The 21673-nt window shown below is 38.0% G+C and overlaps 1 protein-coding gene across 1 annotated transcript; it reads left to right on the top strand.

The window, feature by feature from the left end:
- Nucleotides 1-13462: 13462 nt before the first annotated feature.
- On the top strand, nt 13463-19222 carry LOC120536277 (mast cell protease 1A-like). The gene is made up of 5 exons (XM_039764600.1): nt 13463-13524; nt 13791-13950; nt 17729-17864; nt 18528-18746; nt 18866-19222. The coding sequence occupies exons 1-5, from the start codon at nt 13473-13475 to the stop codon at nt 19037-19039; spliced, it is 741 nt and encodes a 246-aa protein (XP_039620534.1). The 5' UTR covers nt 13463-13472; the 3' UTR covers nt 19040-19222.
- The last annotated feature ends 2451 nt before the right edge of the window (nt 19223-21673 follow it).

The following is a 21673-nucleotide window of genomic DNA, read 5'->3' as shown; positions in this document are numbered from 1 at the left end:
TTCCAGTGTCTCCATTTGAGTGATGTCCTAGTAGAATGTCTCCCTGTGTTCATCAATGACCACTGCCATGTTCTCAGGGGAAAAAATTCAAATGAATTTTTAAATACACAGTGTACTCAAATGTTAGGAAGAAAGAGAGAAACTCCTCAACTTGTTCCGGGTAGTTTGTATTCACAAGAAAACTTTGGCACCTACTTTTTTTTTCTTTCAATAAATGAAGGATTTGTATTCCTTTACTGTTTGCTTACCTGGTCAAGACAATGGATAGATTGTCCAGATTAATTTCTTTAAAAACCATTTAAATAATAACTTTCTCTCTTCTGGACAATAAAAAGATATCTTTCTAACCTACTAAATAGAATTTCCTGGCTATTTAAAAGTAATAAAAAGAGATACTGATTGTCATCAAAAAATTTGTAAGAAATACTTGATGTAAGTTATTTCCACCTCAACTAACAATAAGAACAAGGAACAATTTCATTTTTCAGCTCAAAATGTACTTTAAATAATATTCTGAGAATAAAAATACTTATGCCATGAAGCAAAGATAACTTAGTCTTAAAAATATCAACAATTTTCGTCCAAATGGCATCTATCATTGTATCTGATATCTCACAGAAAATGTTTGTGGTAGAAAAATTCAGATTTCAGCACACTATCAGTAAAGTACACCATTTTTGTTTAAACACAAGAAAATTTTATGTCTAGAGATTCTGGTCGAGGAGGAGGCCTTGGAATAATTCATTGTAACAAAATGCAAATCACTTCTAAAAATTTAGGCAACTTTACATCGTTTGAGGTGTTCATTTTAAATATTAAAACAGATTCCAACACAATTATAGTGCTAGTCTACAGACCACCAGGGCCATATTCATTGTTCATGACTGAATTTAGCAACCTTCTGTCTGATTTGGCTATAAATTATGATCACGTAGTTCTGATGGGGGATTTTAATGTACACATTGATGTGGAAACTGACACTTTTAGCAAATGTTTTACTTATTTGTTAAATTCAGTAGGATTTTGTCAGATTGTCAAAGGTCCAACTCATAATCATAACCACACATTAGATTTAATTATAACTTACAAAGTTGAAATTCAAAATTTAAATATTACTCCATTAAATGATGCGACCTTGAGAGATGCTCTGGACACAGTGGCTTCCCTTAAAACAAAAGTGATCAAAGCACATAGAAACTCTCCCTGTTTTAATGAAAACACTTGAGCTCTTAAATTAGAGTGTCGAAAACTGGAGCGCAGATGGAGAACAACAAAGTTACATGTCTTTCAAATTGCATGGACAGAGAGTGTTAATAAATATAAAAAAGCCCTCTTTGAAGCTCGCTCAGAATACTATTCTACATTAATAAATGGCAATAATAAAAATCATCGGGTAATGTTTAGAACAGTGGCTAAATTAAAAAATAGGAATTCAGATCAACAGTGCAAAATACCAACAGATATTAGCAGTACAGACTTTATGAATTTCTTCATTGAGAAAATTAAAAATATAAGATCCCAGATCTCTGCATCACAGTACAAACCGCATGCAAGCTTAGCAGGCCCTGTCTCACATTGCATTCAGCACTTTACTAATTTTAATCCTGTAACTGAGCAGGAAGTCTTAACTTTAATTTCTAAAATGAAGCCCACTACTTGTTCCCTAGATCCAGTGCCAACAAAACTAGTAAAAAGTGAAATGGATGTTCTTGCAGCGCCTATTCTAACCGTTATCAATAGTTCATTACTGCATGGCACCGTACCTGATGCACTAAAAGTGTCAGTCATTAAACCATTACTTAAAAAGTCAGACCTAGACCCACGCATACTAAATAATTATAAGCCTATTTCAAATTTATCGTTTCTCTCTAAAATACTAGAAAAAGTAGTCGCCAGTCAGCTTCAGTCACACCTTATGCATTGCAATTTATTTGAGAAATTCCAGTCTGGTTTTCGCACTGGTCATAGTACAGAAACGGCACTAACGCGGGTTGTAAATGACATTCTGATATCCTCTGATGAAAGAAACTCCACTGTAATTATGTTGTTAGACTTAAGCACAGCATTTGACACCATTGACCATTCTATTTTACTGCACAGGCTAGAAAACGATGTTGGGCTTAAAGGCCCCATGCTCGCTTGGTTTAGTTCTTATTTATCAAATCGATTCCAATATGTAAAGAAATGTGCTGACAGTACTCCATCATTATACACAGAAGTGAGATATGGTGTCCCGCAGGGCTCAGTACTGGGACCTTTACTGTTTTCACCTTACATGCTTCCACTGGGATCTCTCATTAGGAAACATAATGTTAATTTTCACTCGTATGCAGATGACACCCAGTTATACCTTTCATTTAAATCAAATTAAGTTTCTCCGATGTTGTCTTTAATTAGTTGTGTTAGTGAATTAAAGGAGTGGATGAATGAGAACTACTTGTCTTTAAATACAGATAAAACAGAGATGTTAAATGTTGGAGGGAATCACGCTGATCACCATCATCATGTCATCATTTAACTCAGTTGGAATCCCGATTAATTTTACTGAATCAGCCCACAATCTAGGAGTTATTTTAGACTCTAGCATGTCATTTAAAGCGCATATTACAAAGTTGTCCAAAACATGTTTTCTTCCATCTTAAAAATGTTAGGAAATTAAGGCGCTTTCTAAATAAACAGGATTCTGAGAAATTAATTCATGCATTTATCTCTAGTAGGATTGACTACTGCAATGTGGTTTTCAATGGCTGTTCAAACTGTTCTCTATACAGCCTCCAGTTAAACCAAAATGTGGCTTCAAGAATTATTACAAGAACAAGAAAATATGAACACATAACTCCAGTTCTTAAATCCTTACACTGGCTCCTGGTTAAGTTTAGGGCAGATTTTAAAATCTGAATTTATCTCAAGATGCCGGTCTGCTTATAATTCCAAGGATTAATAAAATAACAAGCTTTTAGTTACAGGGTCCATAAACCGTGGAATGGTCTGCCTGCTTCTATAAGAGATGCACCTTCGGTCTCATCTTTTAAATCCCGTCTGAAGACTCACTACTTCTGTTTAGCATATCCTGATTAGAGCTGCTGATTAACTGTACAGACTGCATCTCTGTTGTTAGTCATTAGCACTAAAACATAAGTAACATGACAGTTATAATTGAATACTAACCCTCACCTATTCTGTTTCTCTTCTCGGTACTCAAATGTGGCACTTGGTGCCACGGCCCACCTGCCAAGTTGTTTGCCTGCCTGTGGTAAAGTCATCCCTGATGGAGGATCACAGGAATCATGGGAAAGAGGGGTCCTTTCATCGGATTGGCTGGCCCAGCACTGTTTTAGCTGTGGAATGGCCAAATGGGGGAGGCAGCTTGATGGATGAGGTCTCCAGGACTCTAAAAATATCCAAATCTTATTATGTGATATCATCTGCTGTTAAATTCTGCTCCGTACTTCTAAAATTTTTATTTTTATGCTGTATTAAGGATTTGTTCTGTTCTGTGTATTGTATTGTATCGACCTCCTTCTTTTGACACCCACTGCATGCCCAGCCTACCTGGAAAGGGGTCTCTCTTTGAACTGCCTTTCCCAAGGTTTCTTCCATTTTCCCTACAAGGTTTTTTGGGAGTTTTTCCTTGTCTTCTTAGAGAGTCAAGGCTGGGGAGCTGTCACGAGGCAGGGCCTGTTAAAGCCCATTGCGTCACTTCCTGTGTGATTTTGGACTATACAAAAATAAACTGTATTGTATTGTATTTTGGTGCACATCAGTGTAATTCCCACCCATTGAATTGAAATCCAATGGTCCAGCTCTAACTTAGAAAATATAATGAGACCTTCACAAATGTGTTCATTGATAACATATTTACGCTTTTGTAACAACTGTGCCAAAAAAATGACTGTACAACAAACCACTAAGAAACATTACTAAAATAAACTTGTCTGTCTTACCTAACCTTCTCTCAACATCACCTAAAGAACTGAGAATTTATGGCTACCATTTAGATGTAGGTAGTTTCTCCAGGCTATGCCAGTTCTTTCAAAACAGTGCATCTCCAGATGATCTGAGGCCGCTTTAGGGACAAAAGCTATGAATTACATTTTCTGATAGTGATTGATATATTAATATAGTGATGTATCACACTTTAGGTATGATCATGATGATCATGTAGTTGTCAGTGCGAGTAGCTGCTGAGTTAGTGTATGAAATTAAGGTCAGAACTGCCCCTGAATTTTGCTGTGTAAGTGCTATTTGTTCTTTATCAGTGCTAAAACAGAGAAGGAGTAAAGGGACTATGCAGATTGGCCGAGGTATGGAGTGCTGCATCTCCTGTAACGAAGGGAGCTGTGTGAGCAAAACTCTGAGAGGAATTCAACGCCTTTTGTAGCAGTTTGTGGTTCAGGATGTAATTTACTTAGGAATGACTCAAATGTAAAGATGTAGAGGTTTTAAAGAACAGGGGCCTCATGTATAAACGGTGCATACGCACAGAAATGTTGCGTAAGAACTTTTCCACGTTCAAATCGCGATGTATAAAACCTACACTTGGCGTAAAGCCACGCACTTTTCCACGGTACCTCATGCCTTGTCGTACGCAAGTTCTCTGCTCGGTTTTGCAGACTGGCGGCACCCAGCGTCAAAGCAGTGCTACTGTTCCTGTGTGGTTACTCATTATTTTCCTGACGCGGCTTTATAAATACACTGAAACTAACCACATATTGTTTATTAGTGTAATGCATCTGATTGTAATTAACTTGTAACAATATAATGGTCCAGGGAATAGCCATAGTATTCCAAATACCATAACTGCTTTAGTGTTGTTACTCTCACTTCTTCTTCTTCTTCTTCTTCTTCTTCTTCCAGCTCCTCCCGTTAGGAGTTGCCACAGCGGATCATCTTTTTCCATATTACTGCACGACTCGGAGTATTTATATCACTGTATCTGAGTGTGAATCACAGCAGCAGCTGATCGGAAAGGGAATTATCGGTATACAGCTTCAAGGACATGCTGCCTTAGCCACTGCAAAACGTTTTAAAGCCTTTCCTGTACAGACCTCACGGTTCAGAAACAGTTTAATCCCAAGAACTTTAAATGCACTCAATCAATTGCTCCTTGTAGAACTGTTTGTACTTATAAGTACAATCACCTCACTGTAAACTTGCACTACAGTTATAATATCGCACAACCTGAGCCACTTTATAAAGCGCGTATTTACATATGATGACGATATCATTTTTAAGGTGAAATGCAGCAAAATATGTTAATTAAATTATACAGATAAAACTTTAACTTCATTTAAATAATCTATATTCTTCACTGGGAGTGTCGTTATGATAGAATAATTAAACATGTACTACGAAGATATTTCAATGTTCCTTAAACGTTTTGAAGAATCGGCGCTAAGCTTATAGATGGCTTAACTTCTATTACAGAGCTGATTGTGTGGCGATCGGTTACTTGGGGAAAGAAAAGCACTGACTGCAGTGACGGCTACGTCAATATATATTGAATATAACCCAGAAAGAGAAAATAACAACACAGCTAAAAACGCAGCGACAAATTTCGGCAAAAGTTAAATGCTTGTGTCATGAGCACGAGGCGGCTATGCAGTGTCTGCAACGGACGTGGCCATCCACCGTGCATAAGGTACTTTACTGACATTGGCGGGCGAAGGAGGCACCAATTCTTCCTCTGACCAGTGCCACCACAAGCCTAGAGCCGCCCCTGAGTACTGCTGCAATAAATTATTTCATCGAAGTGAAGCACATGTTTAATAACGTGCTTTAACTCCTATCATCATGAAAATGATATCACGTATACATCTCAGTATTTTAGTTATTCAGAGAGCTGTAATATCACAAATGTAATGGATTCTGTGTCCAGTTGGAGGAAGAGAGCCGGTTTAAGAAGCAAGTAGTGATTCACACACATAGAGCACATAGAAGATCAAATACAAAACAAAGCATTTAACGTGCTACTTTAATTACAATGTGATTTGAGAAACTGGTTAATTAAACGATTTTAAGATGAAGTTTATGATGTTCTACTTTAATGACAAAATAAACTACGTGATTAAAGTGGAAATGTCGAGATTGAAGTGGACATTTCGTGCTTTTTCCTCACTGTGTGCCTTTTTTCTCTCTACCCTAATAAGCTTTCATATGACACTCAGACAGTGGGCTACAACTCGGCTTTTCACGGCGACTTTGATATGTGACTTCTTTTTATTTCCGGCACTGTGCGATTTTGTGAACGTGAGCTTTCAAGTTTCTCCAACACGCTATGTCACTCGATCAACTTCATTTTGTTGATTATACCACGGTTTAATTAAACAAATAGTATGTTTTTCCTTTGCCTCCACTTGGTATTTGCTGAAATTCTTATATTTCCCCCCATGCTTTTCCCATTGTCTTTTCACAGAAGGCTGAGCTTAAGGGCGATTTATATTGATTTGCATATTCAAAGAGGCGTAATTCTGGGAGGAGTTGGGCGTTACATAAAGCGCGTGCACGAGCGTTAGTTTTCACGCTGATCGGGATTTATGTAGCGGAAGAACGTGGAAGTTGGAGTACGCACAGATTCCTGCATCTGGATTTTTCTGTGCGTAAGCACATTTCGGCTTTTGTGCTTACGCCATGTTATAATGCGAGTTCTATGCACGGCGTTATACATGAGGCCCCAGATGAAGATGTTGTGCACTTGGGAGGCAGTCGAAGGGTTCAAATCAGGGTGTTGATACGCCAAACCGGGGGTTGGTGCTGAGCACTAATGCCTTCCCTTCTCTCCCTGCAGAGAGAAGAAAACAATTCTGCTTGTTCCTGACCTCACTTCCAGCCCCTACTGATGACCTCACAAGACTTTGAACCTACCCTTCCTTTTCCTTGATATAAAACCAATCAGCTCACTCTTCAAAACTGTCCAGTATTGGCCTAAGATCAGACTACTCAATATCTACAATATATGGGGGTGGATTCCCAAATCCTTATCTTGTGCTGTGCTTTATTTTACAATGAGGAATATTTGAGAAAGTAATAATTAGATTATTAGTGTTAGACTCACAGTATTCCCTAATTTTCTAATGGCAGTGTTTGGTTTGCAGCGAATTGGAAATGCTATTTAAAGTGGAGTGTGGTAATTCAGTTAATGTTTGATTGAACAAAGTGTGTCAACATATATTGACTGAACCGAAAGAATCCTTTACCTGGTTATTGTAACATGATGGGATTTCCTATTTTATTTAAAATTGGAAAACAATCAATTCACTTTGCAAAGAAGAGACAAACGCTCATTAGAGTTGGTCTGGCCTTCATTAGACACATTTGATTAAAATAGCAGCTTGTGTCCGTCTGATTTCTGTCCAAGTAAAAAACTCGACTCACTGTAATTTGGAAAACTTGTTCTTCAAGGGAAATTTTTATTGAGATATCCGGGTAACACTTTACTTTAGTAACTGCAAAAATGCATCTATTATTCATTTAATCCTATTTAACAAGACCTTAACAAAGACTTCTTTGTGTCGTCTTTACACTTACAAAACATCAGTAGATTGGTTATTCATGTCAGTGCATCATGGCGTTGCCATGATAATAAAATTACTTTTTCATATGAAGGATTCATATGTGTTATGCTAAATATGTGATATCAAGAGAAATGTGTCTCAGTTAAGTCACCTCAGACCACTCCAAAGTGACGTTTTCTTATCAGGTCACATTGCAAAGATCAATAAACACTTCACTGCTGCTTTATACGTATTATAAATATTATGAAGACTAAAAGAAGAGTATATTAAGGTCTTGTTACAGTACATAAGGGTAAATGAGAAGTAGATGCATTTTTGTAGAAAGTAAACTAGAGTGTTACCATTATCTGAAAGAGAGTACACTTCTCACAGTTTTGAAATTTGAAACACTCCAGTTTAAAATGCATTGGTAATTTTTTAAAACTGTTTAAATTAAAACAGACAAATATTTTCTGTGACCTCAGTTGCAGATTAATACACTGCTTCAAATTTATCTTTTCAAAATAGTTAAATGATTTCAGTTGTGGCCTTGTGTATCTAGCAGACTTATAACCTAATTAGTGGAATGCAACCTTTAAAATACATCAAATAAAATAAATAATATCAAATGACCAGGCTCTTCTTAGTGCATATTGATGTGTCAGTGAAATTCAGTCTGCAGAGAAATTCGAATTTCACTTAGCAAAAAGACACGCCAACACTAGTCAGCTTCTCAACCAGTCCAATTAACACAATTGATTCTGATGAAAGGTATTTATTATATATATTAAGTCTCATCCCCACGCCATATATTGATCTCATCTCAAACATGGCAAAGTTGCTGCCGGGACTACTACTCCCATCAGGTGCTGAAGCAGACGATTCGATCAGCAGCCACAAAGTTTAAATTGGAGCTTCAGCAAGAAATGTATGTCATCAAAGATTCTGTGTTTTGTTTTTTTTTCCTCAATCTGTTTAGGGTAACAATTAATTTTCTCGCTGGATCACAGCTTTTATCTTACAGTACATCTGTTTGCCTCATTGAGGGTTGTGCTTAGCCAAATTGCATTTATTAAAGACTCTTTTCTATTGTTTATTTAAATCTGGACAGAAATGTATTGGTCCAACAGAGGTTTATGCAGGGTTGCCAAATCCTCAGGAAACAATGTTCCTTTTGTTCTACCCCACAACCCCAAAATATCTTTAAGAACTCCTATATCTAAATAACTGTTTCTAGTAAGTTTCACTATTGGAAAATTGCATATGAATTTGTCACAGTTGTGAAAGGAAACTACACTGTTTTGCTTATCATTATTTATTGAGATGTTGTTCTTTTTGACATCATCAATGAAGCAAGAGTCCGGTCAGCATGATGTACCTGGTCAAGCGTGCCCTTCATTTTACTGTGTGCACCACACGTGACAATAAATCTGGAATGAACTAAATTGCACCACATGTTTGTCATCAATGAATATTCTGCCGTTTTTGAAAAAGCCAACACAGTTTGTCCACCTGCATACTGTCATTAATTTTGCAATAGCAATCAACAATCGGAGTTAAACGCAATTTGAAATAAGCAAAATATAAAGAAAATTGAAAATACTGATGAACTTAATTAAACAGTGATTTTTTTTCTGTAGTTGTTTGTCAGAGCATGATGGATTAAGAACAACAGAGTAAAAGTAATTAGTAACTTTGATTGCACTTTGTTGGTTGACATTTATTCAAACCCAGTTTATAATGAGGCAGTACTAATTGTATACTTTGATGCCAATGTAATTTCAAGTTTTTTTTAACAGATTTTAGCTTTTAATGAAACAACATTAAATCACCAGTACCCTTGTTGGTCATGTCCTGTAATGTGAGGTTCTGCTGCAGTCTCTCCAAAGATGAGCGCCTTCAGGCCCTGCTTGCTGCAGAAGCTTTCCACAGTTCATGAATGATTCTAATTTTCAACAATGAACCCTGAATAGTAATGCCACCGGGAAGGAATTACTCAGGGTCTCCCCCTGCTCTGCTTCATGTTGGATAGGCTGGTTGCAACTCCAAGACCTTCAAGTCATGAGCGAGAGCTTACCAAGTCGACCAATAGGAGAACTCCTCCTCTCAGCAGAGTATGCTGGGCCTTTGACTGTCCAACTGAAAATGACAGGAATCTTATTACACAGCAGCAGGCTCTCTTTCTCAACCTCAATGCCTGATCCTTACAAAACCTGCACTCGATCACAACACTACAAGGAAATCAAACGTTTGAAATTCTATAAGAGAGGAGCCTCTGGGTCATTCTCTTATTGTCCATTTACACATGTGACTCTAGGGCGGCTCTGCTGATGATAATTAGCACATACACGGTTGACTACAATAATAATAACAACATTTATTTCTATAGCACATTTAATGTAAATGATGTAGCTCAAAGTGCTTTACAAGATGAAGAAACGTTTATAAAAAATAGAAATATGTGCCCCCTTTTTTAAACTAATTCATACAACTCATTACGCTTTCAGTTCTGAGTATATCTTTAATTCAGTTTTTCACCCTTGCAGGAAGATATTTAATTTCTCAAAAAACAGTTGATGTATATTTAGGTTGCATGCATTGCTCAACTTCGGAAAGATGTTTAAGATACAGATTAGTCAGATGAAGATAACCTAGTCTAAGACCACATCCTTAATTAATTTACACACACACAAACGTATAGTGCTGCTTCTTAGAAAAACTAAAGAGTTCTAAAGAGTTAATGTGGAAAAGAAAAAAAAAAATGGGAGAAAAGTGCCTTTTATGAATGCAAAATGCCTGAACACAGCTCATGATGAGACTAAAAGCCATACTCTTTGACAAAAGAAATTAATTTTTTATCCCAAGTGGTTGAGAAAATAAAATGCAGCTGTGGCCATAAATGAGATCCTGCTTTGCCAAAGCTCCTTTTAAACTTAGTGTGTGCTGATCAAGGCATCTTCCCATCAGCCCCAGCGCACTCCTCCTGCCTGATTGTAATTATGGTTCCTGTGATGATTCTGCTACAAGGATGAAAATATAGGAGAAAAAAAGATTTTTTTATATTTACTAAACACCTTTTATACTGTGACAATGGTGCAAGTTTGATGACACGATTCTTTTTGAGGAGCAGAACTCTAAGATTTGTTGCATATTCAACATTACTCAAATCACTGGCTCATCACTAATAACAGACTAAAAGTACCTTGGGTTTTGGTGACCCTGTGGTTCCATGGTCTATGATTCCTGATATTGATAACCTTTCTTTCTACTTTCTTTTATTTTAATGTGTACCTTTAAAGAAACAGACAGGACTGGACCTTTTTTGTGAACACATATTTACTAAGACAGACAACAATAAAAAGAAAGCAACACCCTCTTGGCACCCATCCCTCTCCCACTCCACCCATGGCCCACTCAGCACTGTATAGGAATAACTGAGAACAACAGATAATGAAAACAGGACAAACTGACAAGAGAGGCTCAACCAATACAACATGCAAAGAAATTAAGGAGTAAGGGAGTGATGCAGATTAGGAGTCATCTGGCATTGAACCAGTACAACCACAGAATGCCATTTAGCAATGTTGGGATCAGAAGACACATTAACTCTTGAGAGTTTAAGAAGAACAAGATTGAAACAAAGAGTGTTTCCAAGAAAGAAAACCATGATACTTTGAGCATTATACTGAGACTTCCTTAGCAGTGACTGTACCAAGAGAGAACAGCCTCAGCTGGATGAAAGAAGGAGAAAGAGTAGAGATGCACTAGAGGGATGTGGAGAGGAGAATGCGGATACGTGGACTAAGAGACAGAAAGTTAGCTAAAGAAGACCAAAAGGAAAATACCAGGGTGGCATTCCCAGAACATCTGTAAAAAAAGTTCCGGGAGTATTTGGAGAACAGTGGTAAGTAAGGGTGCTTAGCCAAACCCATACCATAATGTTTATGAGGGGTGAAAAGTAAATAAAAATAACTTTAATTAGATAAACTGGTAACTGCGTGTTTTTTGAGAAGATGTATTCTTTAAAAGAGTTTCTCAGGAGATGGAGGTGCAGAAGACAAGTTACACTGCCAACTGAGTGAGAATACATCAGGATGAAGGACATAGAAAGGAATGGAAATTATGAGAAAGAAGAAGAAGAAGAAGAAGAAGATGAAGGTCCAGCAATATGTCTAAGAATATGGATAATGAGTTAATGCTCTTTGCTAATAGAAAGCTTGCCATCTGGCACAACAAGGCCTGAGAACCAATCGGCAAAGACCAAGTTGCATATCAGCCAGAGCTTCCAAGGACAGTCCAAAGGAGAAAGATAGCACTCAACTGGGAGCAAGACTTCAACTCAAAGGTCTATGGGACCCATCGCCTCATGGCATAGCATCAGATACTAACAACAATCACACTAGAAAAATGTACATTAGAAGAAGTTGAAGCTACAGTCATTTGTTTAAGACTAATGAAAATGAGTTAATCCCCTCAGCCAATAAGAAGGCTGTCGACTGTAACATCAAGGTCTAAGAACCAATAAGAGGAGGCTAAATGGCATAGCTTAGGACAGTACAAGGGGGAAAGGTAATAGTTAAATGGGAGAAAGAGTTCTAATCAAAAGACTCTGGGACCCATTCCCTTATTGTTTTGCATCAGATACTTTCAACTATGACACTAGAAAGATGGACAATGGAAGAAAAAAGAATCTCTCCGGCAGTATCCCACAAAGCCCTGTGTTTATTGAATCTAATGCCCCCTCCCCACAATTCAGATTAGGAAGTTCCTCAATTCCACATCATCAGGGCTTTCAATTAAAGAATTATGCTGTGGATAAGGGTGCTTTGGGAATTCATAAAAATTTCCAGAATGAAACTTGTTGTTAATCTGCTGGGAGTTATTGGTTAGTGATTCCACATTTAAAAAAAAAAAATAGAAATCGATGTAAATGCTTGACAGTGATGCATTCTTTAGTTTAGCAATTTACTGAGACTACAACTGTAAACATAATGGAAAACATGAGTGCAATGGATATCAAATTCAGGCCTCTAAAGAAGTATTGAGTTTAATTCAGATCTTACAGTACTAACTTGTAATTAATCTTCTAAGTTCACTTCATTGTTAGCATGTATCTTCTAAGAAAGATAAGCCTGATTCTAATTGATTCATTCTTTGACGCAAGTATGTCAAGCATGCAGCATAAGCTATCGTAGAGTTGTTAATACTGCACTTAGCTGACAACAATACATATGAAAGATCTTCGACAGAGTTTAAGTTAGCTACCATATTCAATGGCTTGGCACAGAACTCTGAGTCCTGGAGCACAGACTTCATAAACCTCCAAGCAATAGGAGCTGTGAGCAGATAAGTGAAGTAAACCTCCATTGTGGTGAACACCATACCAGATGTGGTAGCTGTAAACCAGCTAAAGCAGCTTGATTATGTGAAAGTAAACCAATCCCTAGATTCGAGTGACTGGGAAATAATGTAGCCTGTCATCAGGTATGAGTGAAAACAGAAAGGATAATGGATTTTTGTACCTCTTCACTTGCTTTGTTGCATAGCCTTGACTTGGAAACCTTTGTGCAAGTGCACAATTTAAGAAAAAAAAAGGCAATCATTTTAAATATTAGAATATAAAAGGATCTCCATCCTTCAAGGCACATTGCTAAACTGGAAAGTGTAGGTTGCAGATGTGCACACACACCCAAAAAAAAACTAAGAACACTGCAATGGCAATAGAGCAGGCCCCACATAATTACTGCATGTCTCGCCAACAATCATGAATTTATGACACAATTCCTTTACTCAGTGTCTAAATCTGACCTGCCAGCAATTGTGCAACTTGATGTTTTTTTTAATCTTCTTTTTTTGCTTATCGACTGCACTGTGGTTTGTGGTTGATTTCAAGGTGTCAACCCCCATCATCCCCCCACCATGTCCGACTTTGGATATAAAGACATGGACTACAAAGCCAAGGTGCAGAAGCAATCAGCCATGCTGCGAGTTTACTGGATTACCATTACCGCTGTCTGTGTAGGACTGGAAGGTAATTTGGGATGGCATGAAGAGAGAGAGAGACTAGGGAAGAGGTCTTTTAGATATTTTATTCTGTAATGATAACGTTTAATGCATTTAAAGCAAACCAACATTTGTGTAAAGATGTGACAGCAGCCTAGTAGAAGAATCAATCTGAAAAGCAGCTTTTTATTGTTTTCTTGGCTTGTATAGTTTTCTTTATTGGCAAATTAGTCATACTGGGTGATAATCTTCATGTCCTGCCCATCATTACATATGCGCTTTCTCTCCTGTTAGGTGTTTCTGGTGACAAGATCATCGATGGGACAGAAGCCAAAGCACACAGCCGACCCTACATGGCATTCTTGAGGATAAGAAAAGGCAAAAACATGTACAACTGTGATGGTTTCCTCATTCATCCAAACTTCATCCTGACTGCTGCACACTGCCAAGGAGAGTAAGTTTCTAAGTGACTGGCACTCCTGTTATTTCAGGCTTTACAGCCCTAACGTCTTATTATTAAACCCATAAATTAATTTACAGACAGACTCCTTTACTTCCAAGCATTAATTTTTAATTATACACACAATAATGCATTTTTCATTATTTTCTAGCCTAGGCTGGAAAAAGAAATTAGCCAAATAAAAAAAAATAATGAAGAGACTAATAATCGGCAGATAAATGTAGTAGCTGGTGGATACAATCAGCTTTAAGGAAGACACTTAACAAGTGCTGATTCTCCCAGCTCATGTGTTGATGTTCATGCTGCCCAGAGGGGACTGGGCGGTCTCAAGGTCTGGAATCCCTGCAGATTTTATTTTTTTTTCTCCAGCTGTCTGGAGTTTTTTTTTTGTTTTTTTCTGTCCACCCTTGCCATCGGACCTTACTCTTATTCTATGTTAATTAATGTTGACTTATTTTATCTTCTTACTGTGCCTTTTATTCTTCTATTCTTTGAGCTTTGATCTACATTTTTTTTTGTATGAAAATGTGCTATATAAATAAATGTTGTTGTTGTTGTATGAACATTTGTGCAGTCTGCTGTGAAAATGGCATTGGGTCACCCAGCCCACTGGTATCCTACATTTATACGTTATGATTTAAGATGAAATATTCAACATCTACTCATTGTCTAATTCTTGGTCTTTGTGTATTCCCTGGCTTCTGTTTATTTTCCCTTTCTGTGTTTTCTTGGCTAATTTTAAAGTATTATTTGCCATGTGTTTGTTGCAGTGTGGTATAGCAGGTGCATGGCTCAGATTTTTAAATAGATAAACGCCACACTTGTGACTTATAGAGGGGGTGTGGTAGTGTGGCCGGAGTGGTTCTTGGACGCTATGTGAAGCGGGCGTTTCCTCGCTTATGTGCACAGTTGAGGAATCGTCCGCATCTGTAATTGATGCCAGGAGCTGGTAATTGCCACACTTGTGCCACGGCCCAATTACATATAATAGCAGTGCGACTGCAGAGGGAAGAAAAAAGAGAGAAAAAAAGAAAGGGAAAAGTGAAAGGATATTAAAGGAGAAGAAGGCGGCAGGAAGCTGAAAGCAGGTACATGTAATGACGGACATGGGTGAAGGCAGGCTCACTAGAGAGAGTGGGCAGCTGGGAGAAGAGCCCCTCGGGAGTGTTAGGCCGACACTCAGGGGCAGCTAGAAGTGGTCGCTGTTAAAGAATGCTTTGGAGGAGCAGAAGTGACCGGAAGGTGGTTGGCTCGCCGCAAACGTTAGTGGGAGTCAGGAGGTGGCAGCCCCAGCGTGAGTGTCCTGGTCACTGGGGGACCCAAGTCATAGTCTGGAGAGTCCTATGGAGCCAGGGACCACAGGACTGCAGACTAGCAAGAGAAGGTCAGCTGCAGGTAGGGCGACTCCCCTGGTGCACATCCTGGATGGGAGAAGCAGGGAAGCTGTCAGTAGAAGAAGGGACTGGGCTTTGTTTTAAAGAACTGCTTCCAGCCGTAGTAGTTTAACTTCATTTTTATGGATTTATTCATTGGAGTTTAACCTTTACCTTTTCACTGGTTTTTAAATGGATTATTTATTTATTGACTTTTAGAAGCATGGCACTATTTATTTTAAACACCGTTTTTGGTTTTGTTGTTTTTAATAAAAGCACTTGCACCTTTTTGCACCATCCCCTTGCTTCGTTGTGTCCTCACTGTCCAGCTCATCCGGTGACATTACTGAAGGTGTCGGGTTCATAAGCTCTCAAAAAGGGAGACGGGAGCATTGGAGTGAGAACCCGCTTTGTCACATGCAGTTATGTATTATCTGTTAATTTTAGTTTGTTTATTCACTGTTAAGTTTTTATGTATTTTTTATGTGTTTGAACTAATTAATAACATGGGAAAGGTGCAGCTTCTTTAATGGGTATAAACAGAGGATGGGCTTAGAAATGGACACTGGCATCGGGAGGTGGGAGGCTACAGTGGCTTAAGCCCATGATCTCTGGCTCCCAGCTCCTGATCTTTCAGTTCCAGATGTACATAAACATTTATGGCAAGTCCCTGATCTTCCTGCCCATCATATACCATTCTTAAACCTGTTATAGGACAAACCAGTTCCTTTCCAAGTTCTTACTTATTTATTATATCTTAAGTGTTTTAACTAACCTTAATAGCTAGATGGGAAACTTATTTCATTTTCTTTTATCCTTTCTTAGTCAGTTTAATTAATTACATTTATATTTGAAAAGGCAAAAGAAAACTGTTTTAGATTGGGGACAGACCAGCCATTCTTAGCCATTTTCTGATTGCTTTTTGTTGTGATTCCTGCCAGTGAAAGAGCAAAAAATGAGGTCTTGCCTCCTAAATCTAGACTCGGGTTTTATCTGAGACTTAGAATTCAAATGAGCTTTTCTCCGCAAACTTCAAGTAGTCTTCAGCCTACACAGACACAACAGGGAAAAGCCCAGTACTGAATCGAATCGCGCCTTAGAAATCTTCAGAAAATGAATAATGAGGGCAAGAAACCATAAAAAAGTCTGGCTTCTTGTTAATTTAAAGATGTTATTACCAAATGTACAAGTTAAATGAAAAAAAAAAAATCTAAGTCCAAAAACAGACAAGACGAGTTTGCCTAAACAAATCCAATCCACGAATCATATGTCAAAGACCAAAAATGAGAAAATTCGCAAAGGTACTCACAATAAAAATGTTTCAAGTACAATTGTGCCTGAAATAAATGGTGGTCCTTCAGCTAACCATTAAGGTGGTCCCACTCCCTTAAACTCTGTGACCTAAACATAACTAAACACACTAACACCAAAATGAAAATATGTACAATGCATAATAAATAATTAGTATACAAAAATATTCAAAACATTTACACATTGTTGCTATTTAAAGTTCTGTATTTTTCAAGTCAAAGTTATTTCTTCACAAACATGGAATATATGCATTTGCCATGCAAAATTGTGTTTGAAAGTTAAGTGCTTTCTATAAATTTAAAAAGATATCATGCACATGCTGGAGCTTTACAATGGGGGTATGGAGCACAACTCAGCTAGGCAGTGACTGAGCCAGGATTTAAACTCAGGGCCTACAGCACTGAACACTGTGAGGTCCATGAAGCGGTTTGCACACAAGTGAGGTCATACTTATAATATTATACTATTATAATTATACTATTAAATGATAATATAGTATTATAGTTATAAGTAAGGTCATACTCATAAGGTCAAGTGAGAGCACAGTGACACACAGCAGGGTTAATAGCATAGCGTTTATAAAAGAACAATCCTGCGACATCAATAAAAAAAAAGTTGTGAGAAGGTTGAATGGATGTTCTGGGTTACAGCTGTGATTATTAGCACATTTACATTCTGTTATCTCTGCTTCTCTATTAGCATATTTTTATTTTTTTTGTATATCTTTTTGACACTTTTTTTCCTTCTGTAGCCATTGTGAGGTTTATAGTGTCTTTCACTCTAAAATCTTGTAGCTTTCTTGAAAAACTCATTTAGGAAGTTCAAAAAGGGGGAAAAAAAATACAATTGATACAATTGAAGAAATAAACCCAGAGATAGATATGATGTTCATTCTCATGGATTCTTTTTATTTATTCTCCTTTCTTCAAACTTACAATTCTGCAATTCTTTTGTTTTTGGTCTTCTGTGTTTATTTCAAAGCTCTGTATGTTGTGTCTGCCATTTTTAATTGATGATTTGTTCAACCTATTTATGAACTGTTCTCCCTGTACTCCTCCCTGACTAACCTGCTGTGTTTTGCTCAACAGGAATATCACTGTCCGTCTGGGGGCTCATAATCTCTTGAAAAATGAGAGGTCCCAGCAAGTGATACCAGTAGAGAAGATCATTCCTCATGAATGTTATAATGAGATAACCCTAGTAGATGACATCATGCTTCTGAAGGTGAGTGTCGCTGTGCTCACAGATGGGCGAAGGGAAGCTTCACTTGACTTCAAGTATACTCCACATCTGCAGAGCACAAACTTGTCTAAATGTTTTTTTTTTTCTATATGTTTTTTAAGTAACATTAAATCCTTCCATTTAGGTCAGATTTAGCTGTCATGTGTGCCGTGCATTACAAGTACTTTGAATTACAAACATTCCTATGAATAGCATTATACAGGATGTTTAAGGGAATAGCATTTTGTTTCTCCTTAGCTTGTTAGAATTCTCCCCATTTTTTCTTGATTATTAAAAACAAGCAAGTAATTCATGAAGAACAAAATAAAAATAAAAACATATTTTACTTGATAGTATGCTGTAATGAAAAGGTAGACAGATGAAGGATGCAGGAAAATGACCAAATTCACTGTATCTTCACATACAGGTCCAGGTCTAACATCATGACCAACTGTCAAATGTTCCACATAGATGTTTGATTTCCATATACATAAATTTCAGATGTACTTTAAAATTACAATATTCCTCACGTCCTCCCATCACAATCCAGATCCTCAGTACAGCCCAAGAGGACATTCATCCATACGTATGTTGGAATATGTTCAGTAGCCATCAGAGATGAGAGGTCGGACTAACTTCATTCTGACTTTTCTTCATTTGAAACAGCTGAAGCACAGGGCCAGGATCACATGTGAAGTGAACACCATCAGCATTCCAAAGATAAATGAGCCCCTCGACCTCAATAAATGTTCTGTGGCAGGATGGGGAGACACTAAAACCAATGGGACAGGCAGCAGTGTGCTGAGAGAAGTTAACATCAACGTACGCTTTAAATCTCTATCTCAAATCTTTGGAAGAGGCTCTGGAAAAAAAGGCGCCTGTCATGTAAGTAAATATACTTCCCTTCAAGAAACACAGTACAAAGCAAAGTTTAATTTGATGTCTACTTATTCTTCAGCCGTATTTCCTTTTCTTTTTAAATAAAATTACTGAATTTATTTCAGGGAGATTCAGGAGGACCACTGGTTTGCACAGGCACTTCAAACATTCCTACAGCTGTGGGCATTGTGTCTTATGGCCCAAAAAGATGTGAAGATCCTGGAAGTGAAGTCTACACAAAGGTGTCTGCGTACCGGGACTGGATCAAAAAGAAAATCAATGCAAGCTCTTCTGCTTGAAGTCTCTTCCAGAGTCAGCATGAGCCAATAATCCAGCTGAGATCGTTAGCCTTGATCTTATATCACGCTCTCCTAACTAGTGTCAGATTCACTTGCAGAGAGTAAAGAATGCTGGGTAGCTTTGCCGCGGTCTTTAAATCATACTAACCAGCACATGTAACTGCTTATCTGCTTCAATAAAGTGTGCAGTGCAATGCAAGAAGCGTGTAACGTGTTATATGAGCTCCCATTATGTATGTAAGTTTCATCTTTGCTCATACAGTATCATCTCTACAAATGCATTAGATCCTGATGTCAGCCTCATGGTAAAGCTGATGCTGTTCATCTCTCATTCTGACCAAGGCTCATGAGTAAGTTTAACTTGAATAGACCAAAACATTAAGGTTTTGTGAGCAGCAAACTTCCACAGTGATTGATGGAGAGGTCATAATTGAATGCTATAACATCGGATTTTTGGCAACTAATTTTCCTTAAAGACCTTGAAGACATTGGTCCTCTCATATAGAAGGAAATTTGTAATTATTTCTTGACTACTGGAAGAAGCAAGAAAGCTTTTCATAAGTATAATAATTTATAATGTAGTTGACTGTGGTCCTGATGGACCAAAATTATGGTCCAATATTGACTGAGCATAGAAAATCATTAATGACCACTGGGTGGCACATGGTAAACCAAGAAGGATGGCATCTGTCTTGAAAAAGACTTTAAAAACACACACATGCCTTTATTATTATGTTTATTCATTATTATAATTATTATATTATTATATTTATTCATTCATTTATACAATTATCATCTTGGGCAGAGTGTGTTCTTTTTCTCCATGGTAAACGCATTGTTCTCCCCTTAGATAAAAAGTTAGTCTGGTCCAGGCAAAGTTCTCTCCCTTGTGGTGACCATAAGCAAATATTCTCTTTTCCAACAATACAAGTATGTATACTTTATACAGTACATAAAATATATTTGTTGTCGTACCTTGCATCACTGAATAACCATTATGGCACAATAACAATTCAATACATTTATGGTCACTGCAGTACAGTATTTGGATTTAATAATCTTGATGAGGGAAAAGGCTTTATTTATTCGCATAAATAAGTAGAACCGAATAATGCAGTCAAGGAGCTTTTGAATTCAGCCGAGTGAAAAATTACGGCTGAACCCTAACCCTAACACTAACTGTGATTTTAGTTCCCTCTCCTTTCTCTTTCTCAGATCGCTTTTTGGAAGGACGTCAGTTTCGTTTATGAACAGTTCGAAAGTGCCTTTCCACATTTTCTATCTTTGGAATTGCAATGATAGATTGACAGATCAGACAAACGCACTTCGATTGTGAGAGAAAAAAAATCCTCTTCCAATTCCACATCTAGCCCATACCCTCCTCAAACATTTTTTTTTTAAATCCCTTCTTTAGTTGATATAAACTGGAAGGCTAACTAGATCACAGCCGGAGTTTTGCAGTAGCTTACGCGTTTGATCGTGCGTGTGGGATGATTAGCATGTTAGAAGAAAGGAGATCTCAGACTGGCCGCCCTGAATGTCAATCAAGTGTCAAATGCCATAGAGAGGATATATGATAGACTACTGTTTAAAAAAATTTTTTTTTGAATGCAATGCGATCTACCTGCACTAACTTTGCGATCTACTGGTCGATCGTGATTGACGCACTGGGCACCCCTGCTCTAGAGTCACATGTATAGATGGGGCAGCCCAGCTGCATGGATGGCTTTCAACCTTTTTTCTTCTTAGCTAGCACAGCAGAATTTCGCAACATCCTTCCCCAATATATATCACTTGGTTTTGACAGAGGTACATAACTGGGAAGTCCACACCATAAACAGACTAAGTAAACAGCACTCCTCTGTCTTGGGTACATCTGTCTGGAGTAAATGCTGTGAGAAATATGGTGGTCTCAATAGTGGGACTGAGCCCAAAGCTGTCTCTAGTCCCTTAAAGAATTTTTCTGCTTGAGGAGCTCAACTTCCTTTTCATTTCAGAATTCCTTCAACAAGAAATGGCTCATGGACCTCATGTAAAATTCCCATAAACCTTGGAATGTTTGTTCTTGCCACTTGGTGTCGAGTCTCGTCACACTCACTTTGGTCATTTGAGGCTTGCTCCAACTACACCAAATGTTCATTTTAGGCAGTTGATGTTAAGGCCAGTTGTTTAAGGATAATAAGATCTTCACTGGGTGGCACGATGGCACAGTAGGTAGTGCTGCTGCCTCGCAGTTAGGAGACCCGGGTTTGCTTCCTGGGTCCTCCCTCCTTGGAGTTTGCGTGATCTCCCAGTGTCTGCGTGGGTTTCCTCTGGGTACTCCGGTTTCCTCCCACAGTCCAAAGACATGCAGGTTAGATGTAGTGGTGATTCTAAATTTTCCTTAGTGTGGGTGTGTGTGTGTGTGTGTGCATGCCATGTGGTGGGCTGGTGCCCTGCCTGGGGTTTGTTTCCTGCCTTGTGTCCTGTGTTGGATGGGATTGGCGCCAGCCAAACCCCGTGACCCTGTAGTTAGGATATAGTGGGTTGGATGGATCTTCACTACTGTTTAAAATGTCTTCCAAGAGATCAGAAAGATGAGATCTGTGCTTTCACATTTTAGAGTTGATTCAATTACAGAGAAAGCACACATTC

This window comes from Polypterus senegalus, chromosome 10, assembly GCF_016835505.1.
Source record: "Polypterus senegalus isolate Bchr_013 chromosome 10, ASM1683550v1, whole genome shotgun sequence".
NCBI lineage: Eukaryota > Metazoa > Chordata > Cladistia > Polypteriformes > Polypteridae > Polypterus > Polypterus senegalus.
Note: the sequence above shows the minus strand (reverse complement) of the source record. Positions and strands in the feature narration are given on the sequence as shown.

Excerpts from the sequence above, each read along its gene's own strand:
- LOC120536277 (XM_039764600.1), top strand. The coding sequence starts at position 13,473 with ATGCTGCGAGTTTACTGGATTACCATTACCGCTGTCTGTGTAGGACTG. Across the intron at positions 13,525-13,790 it reads TGTCTGTGTAGGACTGGAAG|GTGTTTCTGGTGACAAGATC; the intron begins GTAATTTGGGAT and ends CTCTCCTGTTAG. Across the intron at positions 13,951-17,728 it reads GCTGCACACTGCCAAGGAGA|GAATATCACTGTCCGTCTGG; the intron begins GTAAGTTTCTAA and ends TTTGCTCAACAG.